Source organism: Pezoporus flaviventris, unplaced genomic scaffold, assembly GCF_033815535.1.
Source record: "Pezoporus flaviventris isolate CSIRO_AGI_PZ_B2104156 unplaced genomic scaffold, CSIRO_AGI_Pfla_v1 ptg000035l, whole genome shotgun sequence".
Classification (NCBI taxonomy): domain Eukaryota; kingdom Metazoa; phylum Chordata; class Aves; order Psittaciformes; family Psittacidae; genus Pezoporus; species Pezoporus flaviventris.
This window is the reverse complement of record NW_026892583.1, coordinates 3,118,133-3,134,555: the sequence shown is the minus strand read 5'-3', so window position 1 is coordinate 3,134,555 and position 16,423 is coordinate 3,118,133. Positions and strand designations below refer to the sequence as shown.

At 44.3% G+C, this 16,423-nt stretch overlaps 1 protein-coding gene across 8 annotated transcripts in view; it reads left to right on the top strand.

Moving 5' to 3' along the window:
- The window catches only part of SLC39A13 (solute carrier family 39 member 13), a 42,743-nt gene extending 27,085 nt beyond the window's left edge, over window positions 1-15,658 (top strand). For 6 of the 8 annotated variants that reach the window (XM_061462199.1, XM_061462197.1, XM_061462198.1 and 3 more), the window contains 9 exons: window positions 1,018-1,317; window positions 1,737-1,850; window positions 3,388-3,503; window positions 4,779-4,931; window positions 10,439-10,528; window positions 10,843-10,893; window positions 11,271-11,403; window positions 11,529-11,628; window positions 12,937-15,658. In XM_061462199.1, the coding sequence (XP_061318183.1) occupies window positions 1,050-1,317; window positions 1,737-1,850; window positions 3,388-3,503; window positions 4,779-4,931; window positions 10,439-10,528; window positions 10,843-10,893; window positions 11,271-11,403; window positions 11,529-11,628; window positions 12,937-13,012 (1,101 nt within the window). In that variant the 5' untranslated portion in view covers window positions 1,018-1,049 and the 3' untranslated portion in view covers window positions 13,013-15,658. Of the gene's footprint in view, window positions 1-646; window positions 1,318-1,736; window positions 1,851-3,387; window positions 3,504-4,778; window positions 4,932-10,438; window positions 10,529-10,842; window positions 10,894-11,270; window positions 11,404-11,528; window positions 11,629-12,936 lie in introns of those variants that run through there. The other 2 variants (XM_061462203.1, XM_061462201.1) reach the window with 2 other exon arrangements.
- The last annotated feature ends 765 nt before the right edge of the window (window positions 15,659-16,423 follow it).

Genomic DNA, 16,423 nt, shown 5'->3' with positions numbered 1-16,423 from the left:
ATTATTCCCTCTCAATCTAAAGCTGTTCTGTGAACATTTTTAAGCCATTCTTTTCTAACCTGCTCTTTTCTCCCATTTCCAAATTAATCTTGCTTGTCACATTTCATTCTTTCTTCTGGAGACTGAAGGAGTGTTTGCATTTCAGCCTTTGCATCATTTGCTTTTCCTTCCTGATTGCCCGTGAGAGTGTAATTATCCTTATTTACCTCTTCTAACATGCCCACTTCTCTCCAGTTTTCTTGTGACTGAAGAGTTCTTAGTAACAGCTGTGCTGGTCTTGACTAAGAGACCATCTAACCCATGCCCTTCCACAAAAGAATAAAGATAGGACAAGTATATATGATATTTTCCAGCTACTCATGCAGCTCCTTTCAGATAAGGGTATTTCCTGAGTCTGATGTGAGCTGTCTAACCATAAGCAATCAAGAGATTTGTCTTTAGTACTTGTCCTGTTTCTGTGTAGCCCATGTAAAATTTTCCACATTGGAGAAGCTACCACACAAGCTACGTGCTGATGAAGAGTCACATTTGTTTGAAGCCTCATTGGCTTCACGTGGTGGCTGGTAGTACTGAACAACTGAAGAGATGGTGAATAACTGACCCCTGTTCACCATCTTTACACCACTCGTGCTTTCACAGACCTCTGTTAGGTTGCCTGCCTTGCATCCTCATTTGTTACATGGATGCTGTTCCGTGGCAAAGAGAAGATTTACCTGGGTAGCATCTCTGGACAATACCTTTCACTGAAGCCTCAGGACACATAAGGAAGTCCTTATTCCAGCTCACTGAGGGGAGATGCTGAAAGCCAGACTTAAAAGATGTTTCATGTGCAGTTTCATACACCTAAGCAGCCTCTCTGTTCTTTAGTGCTGTGTTGAAATCAGAAAGAGTTTCAGATGTTTGTTACCTGTGCTAGGATGCTGAGGGAGGGGATGGTGTGACCAAGGCCTTTCCTCTGGGATGCTGGGAGGGAATCTCCAGGACTCTGTCAGGACTGCTCTCCTCTGCTCTCTTTAGAGATTGGCCAGCCCGGCTGAGACCTCTTAGCGATGACAAAGCAAAAGCTTCTGCTTGACGGGACGCTCTCCTTGTTCCTGATCGTGGCCTGTGAAGCTCAGCAGATCCCGGCAGGTCATGCTGCTGCAAGTTCTGGTCCTCTGTGTGAGAAGGAGACACCATCCTTGGGGAACCTTTTCAGCGTCGAGCGCCTGGATGCCTGGATCTGTTCCCTCATCGGTTCGTTCATGGTGGGGCTGAGTGGGGTCTTCCCCTTGCTGGTGATCCCGTTTGAGACAGGAGCTGCTCTGCGGTCAGAAGGTAAGCCTGCTACACGCCTTAGCCTTTCTGAAGCCACAAGTCCTGGGTTGTTACTAAATGACACGGTGATGAACAGGACCTTGTCACAGAAATACTGTCCTCTAAAACAGACAGTCCTTTTCTGATGCTTTAGTCCATACCTACAAATTTGATAGGGAGTCCTTGGACAAATGCAAGCCCAGGACGAAGCTTGTACAAAGGGTATTGTTTGTTTTGCACCCTGCTTGGTTCAGAACCTCCCACTCAGTGATGTCCTAGCCAAGTGGTGCAGGGACTCCAGCTGTTTGTTCCGTGCTCTCTCCTTTGAAAGCTTGCTTTGCAGATGCTTCTAATATAGGTCCCTCTGTGCAAAATCTCAGCTGGAGATGTTTTGGCTCCTGCTGAGTTGTGATCAGTGTTTGGTTTGGTTTTTTTTTTAGCTGGATCACACCGTTTGAAGCAGTTGCTGAGTTTTGCAATTGGTGGGCTATTGGGGAATGTGTTTCTGCACCTGCTTCCTGAAGCCTGGGCCTACACGTGCAGTACAACGACAGGTATGAAAGCTTTATGTGCCTAGAAGCAGTCTGTGCTATGCCTACTGCTACATTCCATCTTGAAAACACATGTGATACTTCATCTTTGTACTCTGCAGTCCTCTGAAAATTCTGAGATTGGCCACGGTTTCTTTTTGTTTCTGTCCTTGAGATGGATTTCTTGTCTATCAACTTTTCCTATCTTGTTTTAGACACCTGTAAATCTCTGTTGGTTTTCCTTGGTCCTTACTGTAAAGAAAGGGGATGCTTCTTTAACCTGATGGGAAGTTATAAATGTGTGAGTGGTCTGGTACATGAACACGTGCACCCAAGGTTCTGCCCCATCAGGTCCATCTTGTCTATAAATCTGTCCCTATAACAGTGTTGCTTCTGGAGCCTGTTTCTTGGGACTAACTGGGGCCTCTCCACTGGATACTTCCATCTATGGAAGCCCAAATGTGTTGCCCTCCCAGTCTTTGCTCAAGGAGAATTCATGGAAAATAGTTTACAAAACCATGGTAAAAAGGAAAATGGAAATGCAGAAAAAAGGAAATGCAGGTGATGGAAACCTCTGTCTGCCAATGAGCTGAACACTGTTTGGGCTGGGACATAGCTTGTGGTGTCTGTGTATCTCCTTCACCCGTCAGAAGGGTTGTTGAAACCTGTAATGATTGTATCTGTCCGCTTCAGCAAACCAATGGCATAGAAGGCAAGTGCTGCTGCATCCCAGCTGTTGAGACACTGAGGAATCATTTCCCCACTGAGAACATGAGAGAGGGGATGAGGATACGCCGGGTTTCCCAGGCTTTCTTGCTCCTGTGTCCTGGGATTTCAAATCTGCTGGGCCTTTGGTCCCTTTCTTCCTCGGCTCTAGCACTGCCAGCAGAACTTGCTGTGCTTTTTTCCCCCCCCTTTCTACAGTGGTTCCCAAATTACTCTGTTTTTCTGCTCTAGCTTGTTTGCTTCTGCCAGGCTGTCCCAAAGCATAAAGGTTTCCTTGACCCATGTAAGCCCCATTACAGAGTCGTTCTGTTCTTCCACTGCCGTACAGTCTCCATTTCTGCAGCCAGGCTGAATGGGTGATTATCTCACAAGCTTGGCTGTAATTGAAACGAAAGTTTATAGCTTTGGGCTTCATAACTTGTGCAGGTGTGGCAGAAAGGGGAAGGTGGGTCTGTAGCTCCACTAATGGCAGATTTCATGTCAAGGCTTGCTGTTCAATAGCTGCAGCTGCAGGATTTTTGTTGATGTAACCTTCACTTGCCTCTGGAGCTCAGTGAAATTCCCAGTGTTGTCAGGCAATGCTCTGGATTGCACAATTGAAGCAAAAGGGGGCTCTCGCTCTGTTTCCAAGATGAGGATATCTATTAGGTCAAGAATGAGCAAGTTAAACTAATTTGCTTTGAGATATGTTGGCTCATTATTCCTCACAGGAGGTCTTTCCATTGTTGTTTATGTCTTGGAAGTGCTGGTTAAACTGTCTGGGGCAGGATGGGCTCACACGTGGGAGATGCTGTGCACTTGATAGTGTCATGAAGATTTCTCTCTTGTCCCGCAGAAGAGCAGAGCTTTCAGCAGCAGAAGCTACTGGGTCTCTGGGTGATCATTGGTTTCCTGACCTTCCTGGTGCTAGAGAAGATCTTCCTAGAGGAAGAAGAGGAGTGCCCTGGTGTGGTAAGTTTGCAGCCGGAGGGGAGGGAGTGCTGCTGTGTTTGGAGCACTGTACTAAACACCTCATCTGCCCTATCTGACAGGCACAGCAAATGATTCTGGAGCTGTGAGTATCTTGTCAATGCCCTTTGGTTGCTTTTTGCCACTTTTTTTGACACTGGGCTTTAGAAGAAGGGGGTTTATCTCTGGGCTTTGGTTTTGTGGTTTTAGCTGAGATTTCTCACTTCAGGGCTGGTTTTGTTCTTGATGTGGTATGTGTGAAAGAGAGCTCCCTTGTTATGTGGACTGGGAGCTGGAGCGCTTTGCAGATGAGACTGTTGCTCAGCCAAGGTTTGAGGGATGACAGCTTGCTGATGCATGTTCCACTGAGCCATCGTGACTCATTCACCTTCTGGGTCCTCAGTCGGGACAAAGACCAGCCTTCTCTGGAAGCCTTCCTCACTGCCATGAGTATGGGTATGGCCCGTATTGGGCATGGCCTGGACCAGGCATTTGTGTAGGTAAAACATGTTTATGGTTGGCCAGGTAATAGTAAGTAATGGTTCAGAGGAAGGTCACCCAGCTGCAAAGGGGCAGTATAGGCAGAGGTATCAGAAGGAGAAAACAGTCAGTCCTCAGACATCTGCACAACACCTAACAGCAGCTCCTGCAGACTGTTCAGTCCTTCCTGTGCCGTGACTTTTGAGAGGTGAGACTGCAGGTCAGTCACTGCATAAGAGCAATTAGGCATTGCTTTGACTTGACATGAGACTTTAATATCTGAAAGGAACTTAATCTTTTCATTTACAGAAAGACTGATGTCTGAAGGGAACATTTTGTTATTTGGAAGCTGACAAATCCCAGCTATAGAGTAATTCTCTTGACTTAGTTACTCTGATACACTGGGGAGACCAAAACTCTTTTTGCTCCATCCCCTGCCCAGGTGGAGGTGTATTTCTCTGGGCAGCAGCTTCCAGCAGAAGAGTCAGGCTCAGTCCCTCATCTTTCCAAAGGAACCTGCCTTATGCCAAGGGGATGTGATTCCAGTTCCTCTTCTCTTTCTACTTTCCTTCTCTGTGTGATTGGGAAGTCTTTATTCTTGCCTCACAGTGCAGGTGTCACAATGCGCTCTGAAATCTGTCTCGTTTCTGACAGTTGTTATTAACGTAGAGTGCCAAAGCTGCTGATTTGCATTGGAAGGACAAAAGGCTTAAGGGTGAAGACTGGATTTCTGACCCTGAGTCCTGCTTATTTGTCACTGACAAAAAGGGAGTGACAACTTGTTTTCCCCTGATTCAGGTCTGTGATTCCAAAGCACCAACTGGAAAGATTCCAAATGGAAGTGGCTACGCAGTGCCAAAGGTGGCAGGCCAGTCCCAAAGAACAGGAACAGATTTAGCTCAGTGTAATGGCTCTTCTCGCTGGTCCTGTCCAACAGACAACAGAATCAAGGTAAGGGACCCACAAACTCACCTTCACATCTTATGTTATTGGGGCACCTGTTTTAAAATTCAGGAGTTGTCTGTGGAAAAAAACTGTGCTTGAGTGAGGAATTCCACGCTTGAGTGAGTTGTGCTTAACTTCCTGTCAAAGTGTCTGTGTGGGTCACAGCAGGAAGGAAATGGAGGATTTGGGAGAAATCTGCACTGCAGTTTATGCCAAAGAGGCAAATCCCTCTTGTGAAGGCATATGTCTGATACTGTGTGTTTTGGCTGAATCCTGAGCCCAAAGTGCAGTACTTTCATATTTGGTTACTCTATGTCTTACAGTCATTATATCTTTATTTGCTTAATTTTTTGTGCTGTGATTTCTCTCTTGCCTCCATTGTACCAATTGTGAGCTGCACGTTTCCTTCTAAGGCACCTTTTGGAAGCATTTTGACAGTTGAAGCTATCCACTGTAAAACTTAGAAGTTCTGTTTCTCTTACCAGTTTATTTGCAGTCAGAAAAAGCTTCTTGTCCACTTCTGCTTCCAAATCTTTATTTCCCATCAATTCCTTTGCACTGAATGTCACTGGCAAAGAGTTAGTGCTTCCCTTCCTCTCCCTAGGTTTATTTCTCTCCTAACTTAACTTCTTTGCATCAGCTTAGCAGGTGGAGAAGGGAAAATCATAGAATCATAGAATCGTTAGGGTTAGAAAGGACCTTAAGATCTAGTTCCAACCCCCCTGCCATGGGCAGGGACACCTTACGCTAAATCATATCACCCAAGGCCTCGTCCAACCTGGTCTTGAACACTGCCAGGGATGGAGCATTCACAACCTCCCTGGGCAACCCATTCCAGTGCCTCACCACCCTAACAGGAAAGAATTTCCTCCTTATATCCAACCTAAACTTCCCCTGTTTAAGTTTGAACCTGTTACCCCTTGTCCTATCACTACAGTCCCTAATGAAGAGTCCCTCCCCAGCATCCCTATAGGCCCCCTTCAGATACTGGAAGGCTGCTATGAGGTCTCCCCGCAGCCTTCTCTTCTCCAGGCTGAACAGCCCCAACTTCCTCAACCTGTCTTCATAAATGAGTACTCTTCAAAATGAGTATTGTGCCATTGGGCTAACCTTTAGCTTGGTTTTGCTTTCAGTTTTATGGTACTACCTTTGCACTGTGGAAACCCTTGTCTGGGTGAACATTACAAGCGAGAGAATAAATGACTGCTTTGGTGAAGTAGGGCCTATAATTTGAGTTGGAAAGCCCATTAAAAATGCTCAGGATTGAAGGAGAGTGACTATGAACAGAAAGTATGGTTGCATGAACTAGCCCAGACCTGGATATGTGGTTGGTCAGAGGCTCCTCAGTCTTTCTATTTTAAATCTATTTTGCTGTAACTTCATAGCTCTTCATAACTACACGATGTGGAAGATACACTGAGATCACCGGGAATCTTTGAGTCTGTCACATTCATATAACCTATACAGACACTGCACAGGCTGCAGGGTGCTGTGTTCTAGAGGTGATAGAGAAAAAGAAACCAGTATTACTGAGTTATGAAACACCGTGCCATGATTTTAGAAAGGTCTATATAAGGAACCAGAGACTTGGAGGTTGATTAGTTTACCAGTGATTGCAAGTAGAAGGAAACACTGATGGGGGATACAATTGCTCAGGGATTGGTCCTCATTTTAAAAATATAATGAAATTAATATTGATTGATAAGATTTTATGGAAGATAAATTCTTGTCAACCAAACATTTTTTCCCTGCCTTTTATTCAGTTGTGAGATTGTTTGATGAAGGTAATGATGCTGAGAAATGAATAGAAAACATAACTTTCTCCCACATTCTAATAAAACTAGTACTGCATGAAATCAACTTTGCTAATATTAGCTCCATTAAAAATCAGTGATTGTGTAATATCAAAGACTGGATTAATGCAGCCTCCCTTACATTTGCTTACTGGTGGTTTATGATTCTTCTAAGTGATTGTTTATAAAACCTCTACTACATCAGTGGCACATTGTGGCTGCATGAGGTCAGTGATATTGGCTAAACAGAGTAACTTACCAAAAGAGCTGGATTTTTAGCATGTTTTGATCCATGCAAATATTAAGGAATAGATTAGAAAGAATGCAGATCATACTTACAAGTGAGGGACAGTTTCTAGCAAGTCAATGCCTTGGAAAAAGGTATGAGAATCACAGTAGGAAACTGAACACATTCTTCCATTATGATGCTATAACCAGGAGGATGGGTGAGTAGGAAATAGTATCTAAGAGAAGAGGCAAGTGTTCCTCTTTCTGTATAGCAGTAATGAAACAGCTATCTGTCTTTTTCCAGTAGTGTTATTCACAATATCCAAAATACTACTAAAGGGGTCAGGAAGGAGCTGAAATAATTATTTTAGGTTTGCTGTATGTGATAAGAAGTGGCTTTCTTTAGACTTTAGCTCTGTAAATGTAACAGATCAGGGCTGACTTAAAGGATACTAACACCCATGTAAGAGGTATGACTAAATTTCAGTAGTTAAAACTATACCAAACAGTAGCAGACTAGAAATCAAAGACAACTGTAACTGAGGGTAACTTCCCAGTGGACCAGCTTACTTTAGAGACATAGTAGATTCTTTGTCGCTTGCGGGCATTAAGCTGTGATTTAAGCCACTTCCTACAAAGTATGCTATAGCTTAAGAAACGATGGGCTTCGTGCATAAATTGAATGAGATTCTTTCAGCTATGTTATGTAGAAGGTCTAGATAACCATGGAGAGCCCTTCTCAGTCTACTGGCTCTTATCAATGTGCATGAAACAGAAACCAACGAGTTAACATGCAGTTTTAACTTTGTGCTTTCAGAGCATATCACCTCAATATTTTAATAGCCTTTCTGGCAGGGCGGAAATTACCAAAACCACCGAGATCTTCCTCCGTTGTTAGCCCGTTTCCTTAGGCAACAACATAAGCAGTCATTCCATCTGTCTGTCCATCTGTTCTGCCCTTCATTTTCAATAACTTTTGAACCCATAATTAATTTTGCTCGAGTTCAAGAGAGGAGAGAAGTCTTGAGGGTAATCAAATTCCTGCAAGCTCCATAAAAATCAGCATGGTGGTAGAGGAGGAATGCAAACTAATGTCCTACTGACAGACTGGGGCAGAACTTAGGTGCTGCTTGGTAGGTCCCGCTGGTTGGCAGAGCAGCAGGTAGGTCTCACTGCCCCTGTGGTTTGGGGAAGTGACTCTCATGCAGTGCAGGGTGGGGAAGGGACAGACAGGGAACAGCATTGCTGGAAGTGAGCAAAGTAGGTGCTTACAAATAAAAGAAGCTGTGGCACGCCAGGCTTCTTGGGTTCTGCTGTTTGCTCTATAACCCCCTTTTTTGTGTTCAGGAAACAAAAAAGGCAATATAATATTTAAACAAAAATAGTTGCCTTTCAGGGCTTAATGACCAGTAAGCTGTTGGTCATCCTTTGTCCATTTATATTAGATCTTCTGCTCTACGGCTGCTGCTGTAATAATTTGTCCTAGCTTGAAAACTGCAGGTGGGAGGCTTCCTTTGCACCCAAACATAGATCAGTTCTGCCCTGCATTGCAGCCTTCATTCCCTTAGCAAGTAAAAATATTGTACAGTACTTCTGCATTGCATATTCTTTCTTTTTTCCTATGGCACATGAGGTCCTTGCTGGTTTGTAGAAGTGTGTTTTATTGCACAGTGACATTAATTCTGAAGCATGAACATAAACACTTCATCTGGCTGTGCTCTTTATGAGCAATGAGAACATCCTATTAGGGATTCACAGAATGTAAATGTCAGAGACTCATAACTGTCACATCAACCCAATTTATTTCTGAGCTCTCCAAGGCTTTGCTTCTTTCAGTGACAGCTTTTGCCCAAGCCACTGACAAAAAAAAAAGTCATCATGTTTTAATCATGAGGTCTATTTTTTCCCTCGACAGTGGTATGGGAAAAGATTTTTGTGTAAAACTTCTGTGAATAATTATTACTAGCTTATGGGGAAAAAGCAATCACATAAATTCGCAACATGAAAAGCAGGAATATTACAGTCGTATTTGACTAAAATGAGGAGGGAGAAGTAAAGCTGCTGTGTTTGTGAGTCTGCCTGCATGCATCCCTTTGTGTTCCCTTTCTTACCAAAGCATGCAGGGAACTTCAGCATCCATTGTGGAGACGTTACTTACATTATTTACTTAACATGATTTGCAGGTAGGCTTCTTTGCTTAGTTCTTTGTTTTCATATTTGGTCATCAGTTTAGTTGTCAATGCAGTTTTGTGAAGTTTACAGCTTCTAAAGATGTCCTGAGATCCTGCAGTACAAGTGCCCTGCAGAAAAGTGGCGCGTTGGAGAGAAAGACTTGACAGAAAGCCCCATATGGCAGGAAGAAAAGATGCCCCAAGCAGAGTTTGATAGAGACAAGGAAGAGCAGAAGACCAGAAGGGGCTCATGAAACCTATCGGCACTTGTGTTTTTTCCTGGCTGAACTTTGGCATCTTGTGCTATGGTGAAATAAGAGGTCAATAACACAGTTTCTAGACAGTCTCTCCACTCACTGGATGCTGCCATGTAACTGGAGTTAGTATATGCCAGCTTAGTTCTTGCAGTGCAGAGAGAGTCTGATGTATGGGCCAACACCTGATTTGATAACAATTCAAACTGCAGTGTCTCAAGACCCACACAGAGTAGTTTTTGTTAAACCTGATGGGGAAAAAGGGCCCAGAAACCTGTGAGCAGAAGAGCTTCAGATCAAATCACTCAGAAAATCACTTCAGGTCAAACACTCAGAATTTCTCTGGAGATGACCATAGCATGATAGGGAAGTCTCAACATGGGGACGGCCTTGTGAGGATGGCAACTGCTTTATACTTACAATTTTAAGAATGTGTTTGTATGCAAATGCAGAGACATGCTGTCCAGCCCTCTAGTAGGTGTTTTTTTGGTGACTGTCATCACTGTCTTCTCTTTTTATTCTTTGTTAAGGGTAAAGCAAACCCACAAGCACAAGCTTTTTTAGAACGTTGTTTGAAGATTTGTTTAGTTATAAAAAGCCATTTCAGCAGCATTTGTTCTGTTGAATTGTTCTTGCCAGCTTTTTAAAGTGGAGGTATTTAACAGATACGTGACTAGAAAGCAAGGTCAGGTCATACCTGAAGCCAGTCACCTGTGTAAATTAGTCAGGGTTACCTACAAGGTTTTCAACTTGGAATCAGGCACATTCTTGTATTTTGGCTTTCCTCACATTCCTGTCTCTGTTTCTAGAGCTCTGTCATGTGCATAAGATGATTATCCTCATCTCAGACAATACTTGCCTACCCTAAAACTTAGCTTACTGTCAAAATGAACATAATACTGAATTTATACTTGAGCACTGACATAGCTTAAGATCTTCACCAGAAGAACCATGTCCTGACCTTTCCCAGGGGATCATGCCTCTATGTAACTTGTGTCTAAGCCATGTGCTTTCTTTTATCTTGTTATGTCTCTTCCTTTATCAGGGGCTCTTCCTTCTCTTTGCAGATTAGCGGATACCTCAATCTGCTGGCCAACACCATTGATAACTTTACACATGGCCTGGCAGTAGCAGCCAGCTTCCTGGTTAGCAGAAAGGTAAGGTTTCTGTCACCAGTTGTGTACTAAACTGGAGAGGTGTGTTCTCACATGTGATACAACATGCAAAAATCCCAAAGATGTGTGGAGTTTTCTCCTATTTTCTGGAGAAATGGAAGGAAATTTTCTGAGAAATAGAGACTAAAGTTAAAAGCAGCCCTTCTGATGGAGAGCTTCTTCTGATTTGGGTCGTGTTAGTCATTTGCACTGTAACAAGTCTTAACTTGGAGAAAGGGGCCTTGACATGCTGATGAAAGCCTCATCTCTCAGAGCTGGGGGGCTGTTTCCTTATCACCTTCTCTCCTCTGCTACAGGTTGGATTCCTAACCACAATGGCCATTCTCCTGCATGAAATCCCACATGAGGTGAGAGGGCTTTGTATTCTGCTGTCATGAGGGGTTAAAGGGGTGTTTCATCTACTAAGAGAAGGGCTGGGTCTGGTTAACATTTTCTTGTCCCTTTAAAAGCTGCTTCCTCTGGAAGACTGGTGACATGGAAAACTAGAAACAGTCTTGAAGCACTGGTCTTGTTATGGATGACCTTTGTGACTGAGAATCATGGGATGGTTTCTGTTGGAAGGGACCTTAGGGATGCTCTAGTTCCAACCCCCTGCCATGGGCAGAGACACCTTCCACTAGACCAGGTTGCTCCAACCCCTGTCCAGCCCGGTTTTGAACTCTTCCAGGGATAGGGCAGCCATTCCTATTTATATTCATTAACTGTCAGCTCTTGGTTTTCTTAGGTTGGAGACTTTGCAATCCTACTTCGGGCTGGCTTTGACCGCTGGAGTGCAGCCAAGATGCAGCTTTCCACAGCTTTGGGAGGGATTCTAGGAGCCTGTTTTGCAATATGTGCTCAGTCGCCAAAAGGAGCAGGTAGGGCTCCCTGATGGGACCTCTGTAGGAATGCTTTAGTCCCCGTGTGTCTTTTTTCCTTCTCGTCTGTGTTTTCTCCCATGGCTTTGTCTCAGTAATAACCAAAGCTTTCTGTATTTGTGCAGGGGAAACAGTAGCCTGGATCCTCCCTTTCACTTCTGGAGGATTTCTGTATATTGCCTTGGTAAATGTTGTGCCTGATCTCTTGGAGGAAAAGAATCCTTGGTAAGTGCTCCCTCCTGTTCTGCTGCAGCAGTTGTTGCTGACAGGGAATTGGGGTTTCAGTCCTTCCCCATGCCTGCTCTGGGAGCACATGAGTGCCAGTTTTCCAAATCTCATGGGTGAGGCTGGAATTTAGATAGGCTGCAGTGCTGGGTGGTATTGCCTTTATATGGGACTACAGAGACCCTATTAAACATGAGAATCTTCAACTGGGTCAGTGCCAAAGACTGTGCTGGCACAGCATGTAGCAGCTTACTCACAAACATCCAGCAAGGTGACCCATTCCCCAGTCTGTCTTAGCTTCTGGCTTGTACTGACTTAGGGGCTATCTGAACTAGGGCCTCATAGAGCTGTGTGTGTCTGATAACCACACATGAACCTACCCTTCACATGCTTTCATCCCCTTTTGATCCTATCCATTACTTTGGGCTTCTGTGATCTCTCTTTGGCAGCAAGTTTGCATAGTTGGACTGCACAGTGTTATATGATGCTTCTTAATTGTTTTTTAGCCTCTTGCTTATTAATTTTGATTAGATGTTGCTGTGTGAGTAGAAAATCGTAGTTCTCTTTATCATTCAGCATTTCGTAGTCTGTTACTGTATCCCACCTCAGTCATCTCTCTTCTAACCTGGTATATATTCTGATGTATCTGGCCTCCCCTTATCTGTGTTATCACAGTTTCTTGCGGTCTGATTAAGGCTTTAGTAGGTCCAAATCCAGCTGTACCATAGTAAAGGCACTCTAAGATACGCTGGCACAGAGGAGTGGTAGTGGAGGAATGTTCATGACAAGCTGGGAGCTTGCTTTTGGGTTGGTAACCTTTGGTAACAGCTGGCAGAGCTGTTGGCAGAGTACACAGAGGCGGGGGGTACACAGTCACTTCAGTCCAGCATAACACCTGAGATGGTGCTAAAAGAAGGGCAAAATTCATCAGCTTTTGTTTCCATTTTTCATAACTAGTTGTCAGCTGGATGAGGTCCCTAAAGTACCTGTGAACATGCTGCAGAAGTGCTGGCTCTCTTGCCAGAGAAAGGACAGAAATACACACCTGGGTAGCTGCATGAACAGCTTAGATTGATTTTTGAAACTTGAATCTGGGCCTTCCAGCTGAGCAGAACAAAACCACGTCAGTTTATAGACGACAGCTTTGCTTAAGGTGCTGGGAAAGAGTCTTCTCAGCTGTGTCAGTGGCTTCATGTAGCTGTTGTTCTTGTTGTAGATATGGAAGGGCAAAGAACATTCGTGAGCCTTTACACTGCTGCCTACTGGGACTGTCAATGGCTCCTCCTAATTTTGCTGTTTCTTTACCAGGAACTCCCTGCAGCAAATCCTGCTCCTGTGTACAGGCATTACAGTCATGGTGCTACTCTCGTTCACAACTGAGTGACCTCTGCGAAGACCTCATGATGCCTCCCAGAGCCACCACAGTGACTCTGAGCTGTTACAAAGCAATAAGGAACACTAATGTTACTTCCTATGTGTGTGTGTATGCAGATCTGGCTGCTAGTATGAGAAGCAGGTGAGAAAGAGTTCTGGGTGTGTAGGACCTCATTCTCTGGCTCTCCTATCCCTGTTCTGCTAAAATCCACACATCAGGGCTTCCTTTTATTTTCTCCTTTTTATTATTTTGATGGAGCAAAAGATGCAGTGAGCAGAAATGAACTGAAAACTGCTCCACAGCAAATGGACAATGTTTCGTTTGGTTCAGTCTAATGGAACAGCACCTCCCAAGCTCTTGTGTGAAAACAACAGAGGTCATTCCTGTAGCTGATGAAGAGGAAGGACTTTTCCTACCACTTTTAAGGGCTGGAGGCAGAAGAGAGATGGCAAAGCAACAATAAACCAACAGCTTTAGCCAGAACTCCCTCCCCATGAGGAGTTCATGGTGCTACAAGACAGAGGGGAAAGAACCCTTTTCCAACTTGATCTTCAGCTTTTCATTGATATCACTTGTTCCTAAAGGTAGTTTTAGCCTCAGCAGTCCACATCTTTGGTCTGTTTTGTATTTGTTTATGTTAAAATCAAGCCAAAAGCTTGAGGCACTTTAGGATAGGTCACTATAATTAAATGGCTCAGCTTTGTGATTACTTGCCTCAGCCCTAACCACTCCAATACCAGCACAGCCTGTTTATCTGAAAAATGGTCAGTAAATGTTTCTTCTGTTGCCATGCTACCAGCTCCCCTACAGCTGGAAGGAAGCTGTTGTGACTGAGCTCCCTCTTCTCATAACCATTAGCTGAACATGGCTGAGCTTGCTGTCACCCACCATCTGCCCTACACCAAGTTTCAGAGCTCTCTTGCAGTGTGGCATGTTAGGCCTGCCTGGCATGCTACATGGCAGAGGTCTGGGCATCGGGGGCAATAGCTGAACCCTACAGCCTGGTCAGCAGCCAATAGCTTTTCTTCTGTTCAGTGTAGCCTATTTAAGAGCATGCTATCACCAAAAATATAGATGGTAGCCTATTTCTGGGCTTTTTACCTCACAGTGGAGTTAGTATGTTGGGAATGAATGGATAAGAAATAATACTGACAGCCCTTAAAGGAAGGGGCACAGCAGTGAAGAATGCTGAAGGGAGGTGAACTGGGAAGGGTGAAACTGCTGGGGAAAAGATTTTAAAAATGGGTCTGGAAGAGCTTTGTGCTAAAAAAATGGGTCTAGAAAAAGCTTTGTGCTAAGGAGGAGAGAAAGCGTTACAATACGTGTGCTTTAAGAGGAGTTTTCTATTGTATGACACTTGGGATAAATTTTTGGGCAATTTGAGACCAATAAAAATAAATGACATTTCTAGTGCTTTCCTGCATTCCAGCTCACAGGGTTGACCAGGCCATCATTCCACAGGCTGTTTTGTTGCCACAGAGATGTGCACAATTAATAGACCATCCCTTCTGCAGAGCTTATCTTTGCTTAAGTCTATTTAAAAACAGGTCTAATTGAACTAGCAGAGTCATTGCACACAGAACAGGTGCCAAAATGGGAATTGCACCAACTCAGCTCTGTCCTTAAACAGCTCCTGTAAATCAGCACAGCCCTCCAGTCTGCACAGAGTCTTATCAAGGGGGATCGTGCCTTGAGAGGGCGATTTGGGTCAGAGCAGCAAGGCAGGTATGCTGCCCACAGCAGAGGCATTTACTTCCTGAAGCGATTCCTGAACTGTTGACACAGTTCTTTTTTTATGACAGCTCCTGTCCTAGTTTCCAGCGAGCGCTGGAGAGCTCATGCTCGCAGTGCTCTGCCCAAAAGCTGCTGTCTAAAATGCTTTCACCTTTCCTTACCCCGAGCTTATACCAGTACCTTGTTTCACTGCAACAGTGAGGGAGGATTAGTGTAATTTTATTACTCCTCTTTTAAAAGTTGCCTTCCTTTGCCAACTACTCCCTCCAGTCTGAAGGTAGCATCCACTTCCTGCTTTCCTGGAAGGATTAATCTGGTTAGCCTGCAGGGACTGGGGGAATATGCTAACCCTATAGTTTTAGCTTTGGGGGTGTCCCTCCAGCTGAGCTAAATGGACCCTGTAGTAGGGTCTGGAGGAAGGAGGTTTGCATGGAAAGACGTGGCTCTGTTTCCCAAGATGAGGCTGGCATTTAAGTTGAGGCATCGCCAGGTGAGTGCCCATGAGTTGGTGGTGTTGCATCAGCACCCAGCCTTGCCAGGATTGAAAACCACAGTCAGTGCTCAGCGTTCAGGAATGTGAAGTGGATGACACTGAAGAAAGGATTTCCGAGTTGTTTTTCTTGGCTGCCACAACAGACCTGGACAGTCTGCGGTTCTTGGGAAGATTCCTGCATAGCACAGGGCTTGTGGGAGGGAGGGACTCCTTAGTTTTCCACTACATCAGCCTTAGGGCTGAGGATTGGGAGCCTTGGGAGGAAATGGAGCATCACTCCACCACATTTGTCACTTTTGGGAATGCAGAGAGAATCGTATTTTCTAGCTCTATTTTTTCAGCTGCTCTTATGCATTTTTCCCCCTTCATCTGTATTGGTCTGCTCTGCATGGAGACAATAGAGATGAAATAAATGGTTTTCCATGTGGGTTTGTGTTTTTTTCTGTTTCTTTTTTTTTCTTTTGTTTAAGCTGATGTTTTTTCTTTGAATTACAAATTCAATTTGAATTTCATCTGAATTACAGAGCAGTATCTCTGGGTTAGTCTAGAGAAGTCTGGGCTCCGTCTTCCCCTCCTTCCTACTCCTCAGGCTTTCACAACTGAAAGAAAAGGGTCTAATCCAGTTTCCTCTTCCAACTGCCGTGGCATTGAGAGCCAGAAGTGGTTGGGTCTGACTGTATTTCTTGGCTGCTAGTCTGGCTTCCCTGAAAGGCATCCCCAAGTGAGTTGCTCCTCTTTGAGGGGAGAGGTTGCATGGTGATTGTCCAGAGTTTTGCAACCATATGTTGTTATGATTGGTTGTTTTCTTCATCTAAACTACTCTATCTGGTATCATAGAATCAAAAAATAGCTAGGGTTGGAAAAGACCTTAAGATCATCTAGTTCCAGCCCCACTGCCATGAGCAGTTAACACTAAGCTGGTTACCTGCCATGTGGGATAAAGGCATGTTCATCAAATGTTCTGTGTAGTCCAGGAAGAGCTAAAAGGATTTTCTCTACCCTTCGAAAATGGATTCAGAGCATGTCTTATCCCACTCTTCATCTGGAAGATTTTCAGCCTATAAATACTGAATGGTAGTACATGGTTCTTGGTTCTTACGAGAAGTTGCTCTTAGGAAGGAGGAAAACCATAACCCAAGGTCTGGAAGATGAAGACAGGTAGGTGCTCAAGGGCATCTTTTCACCATCTGGGG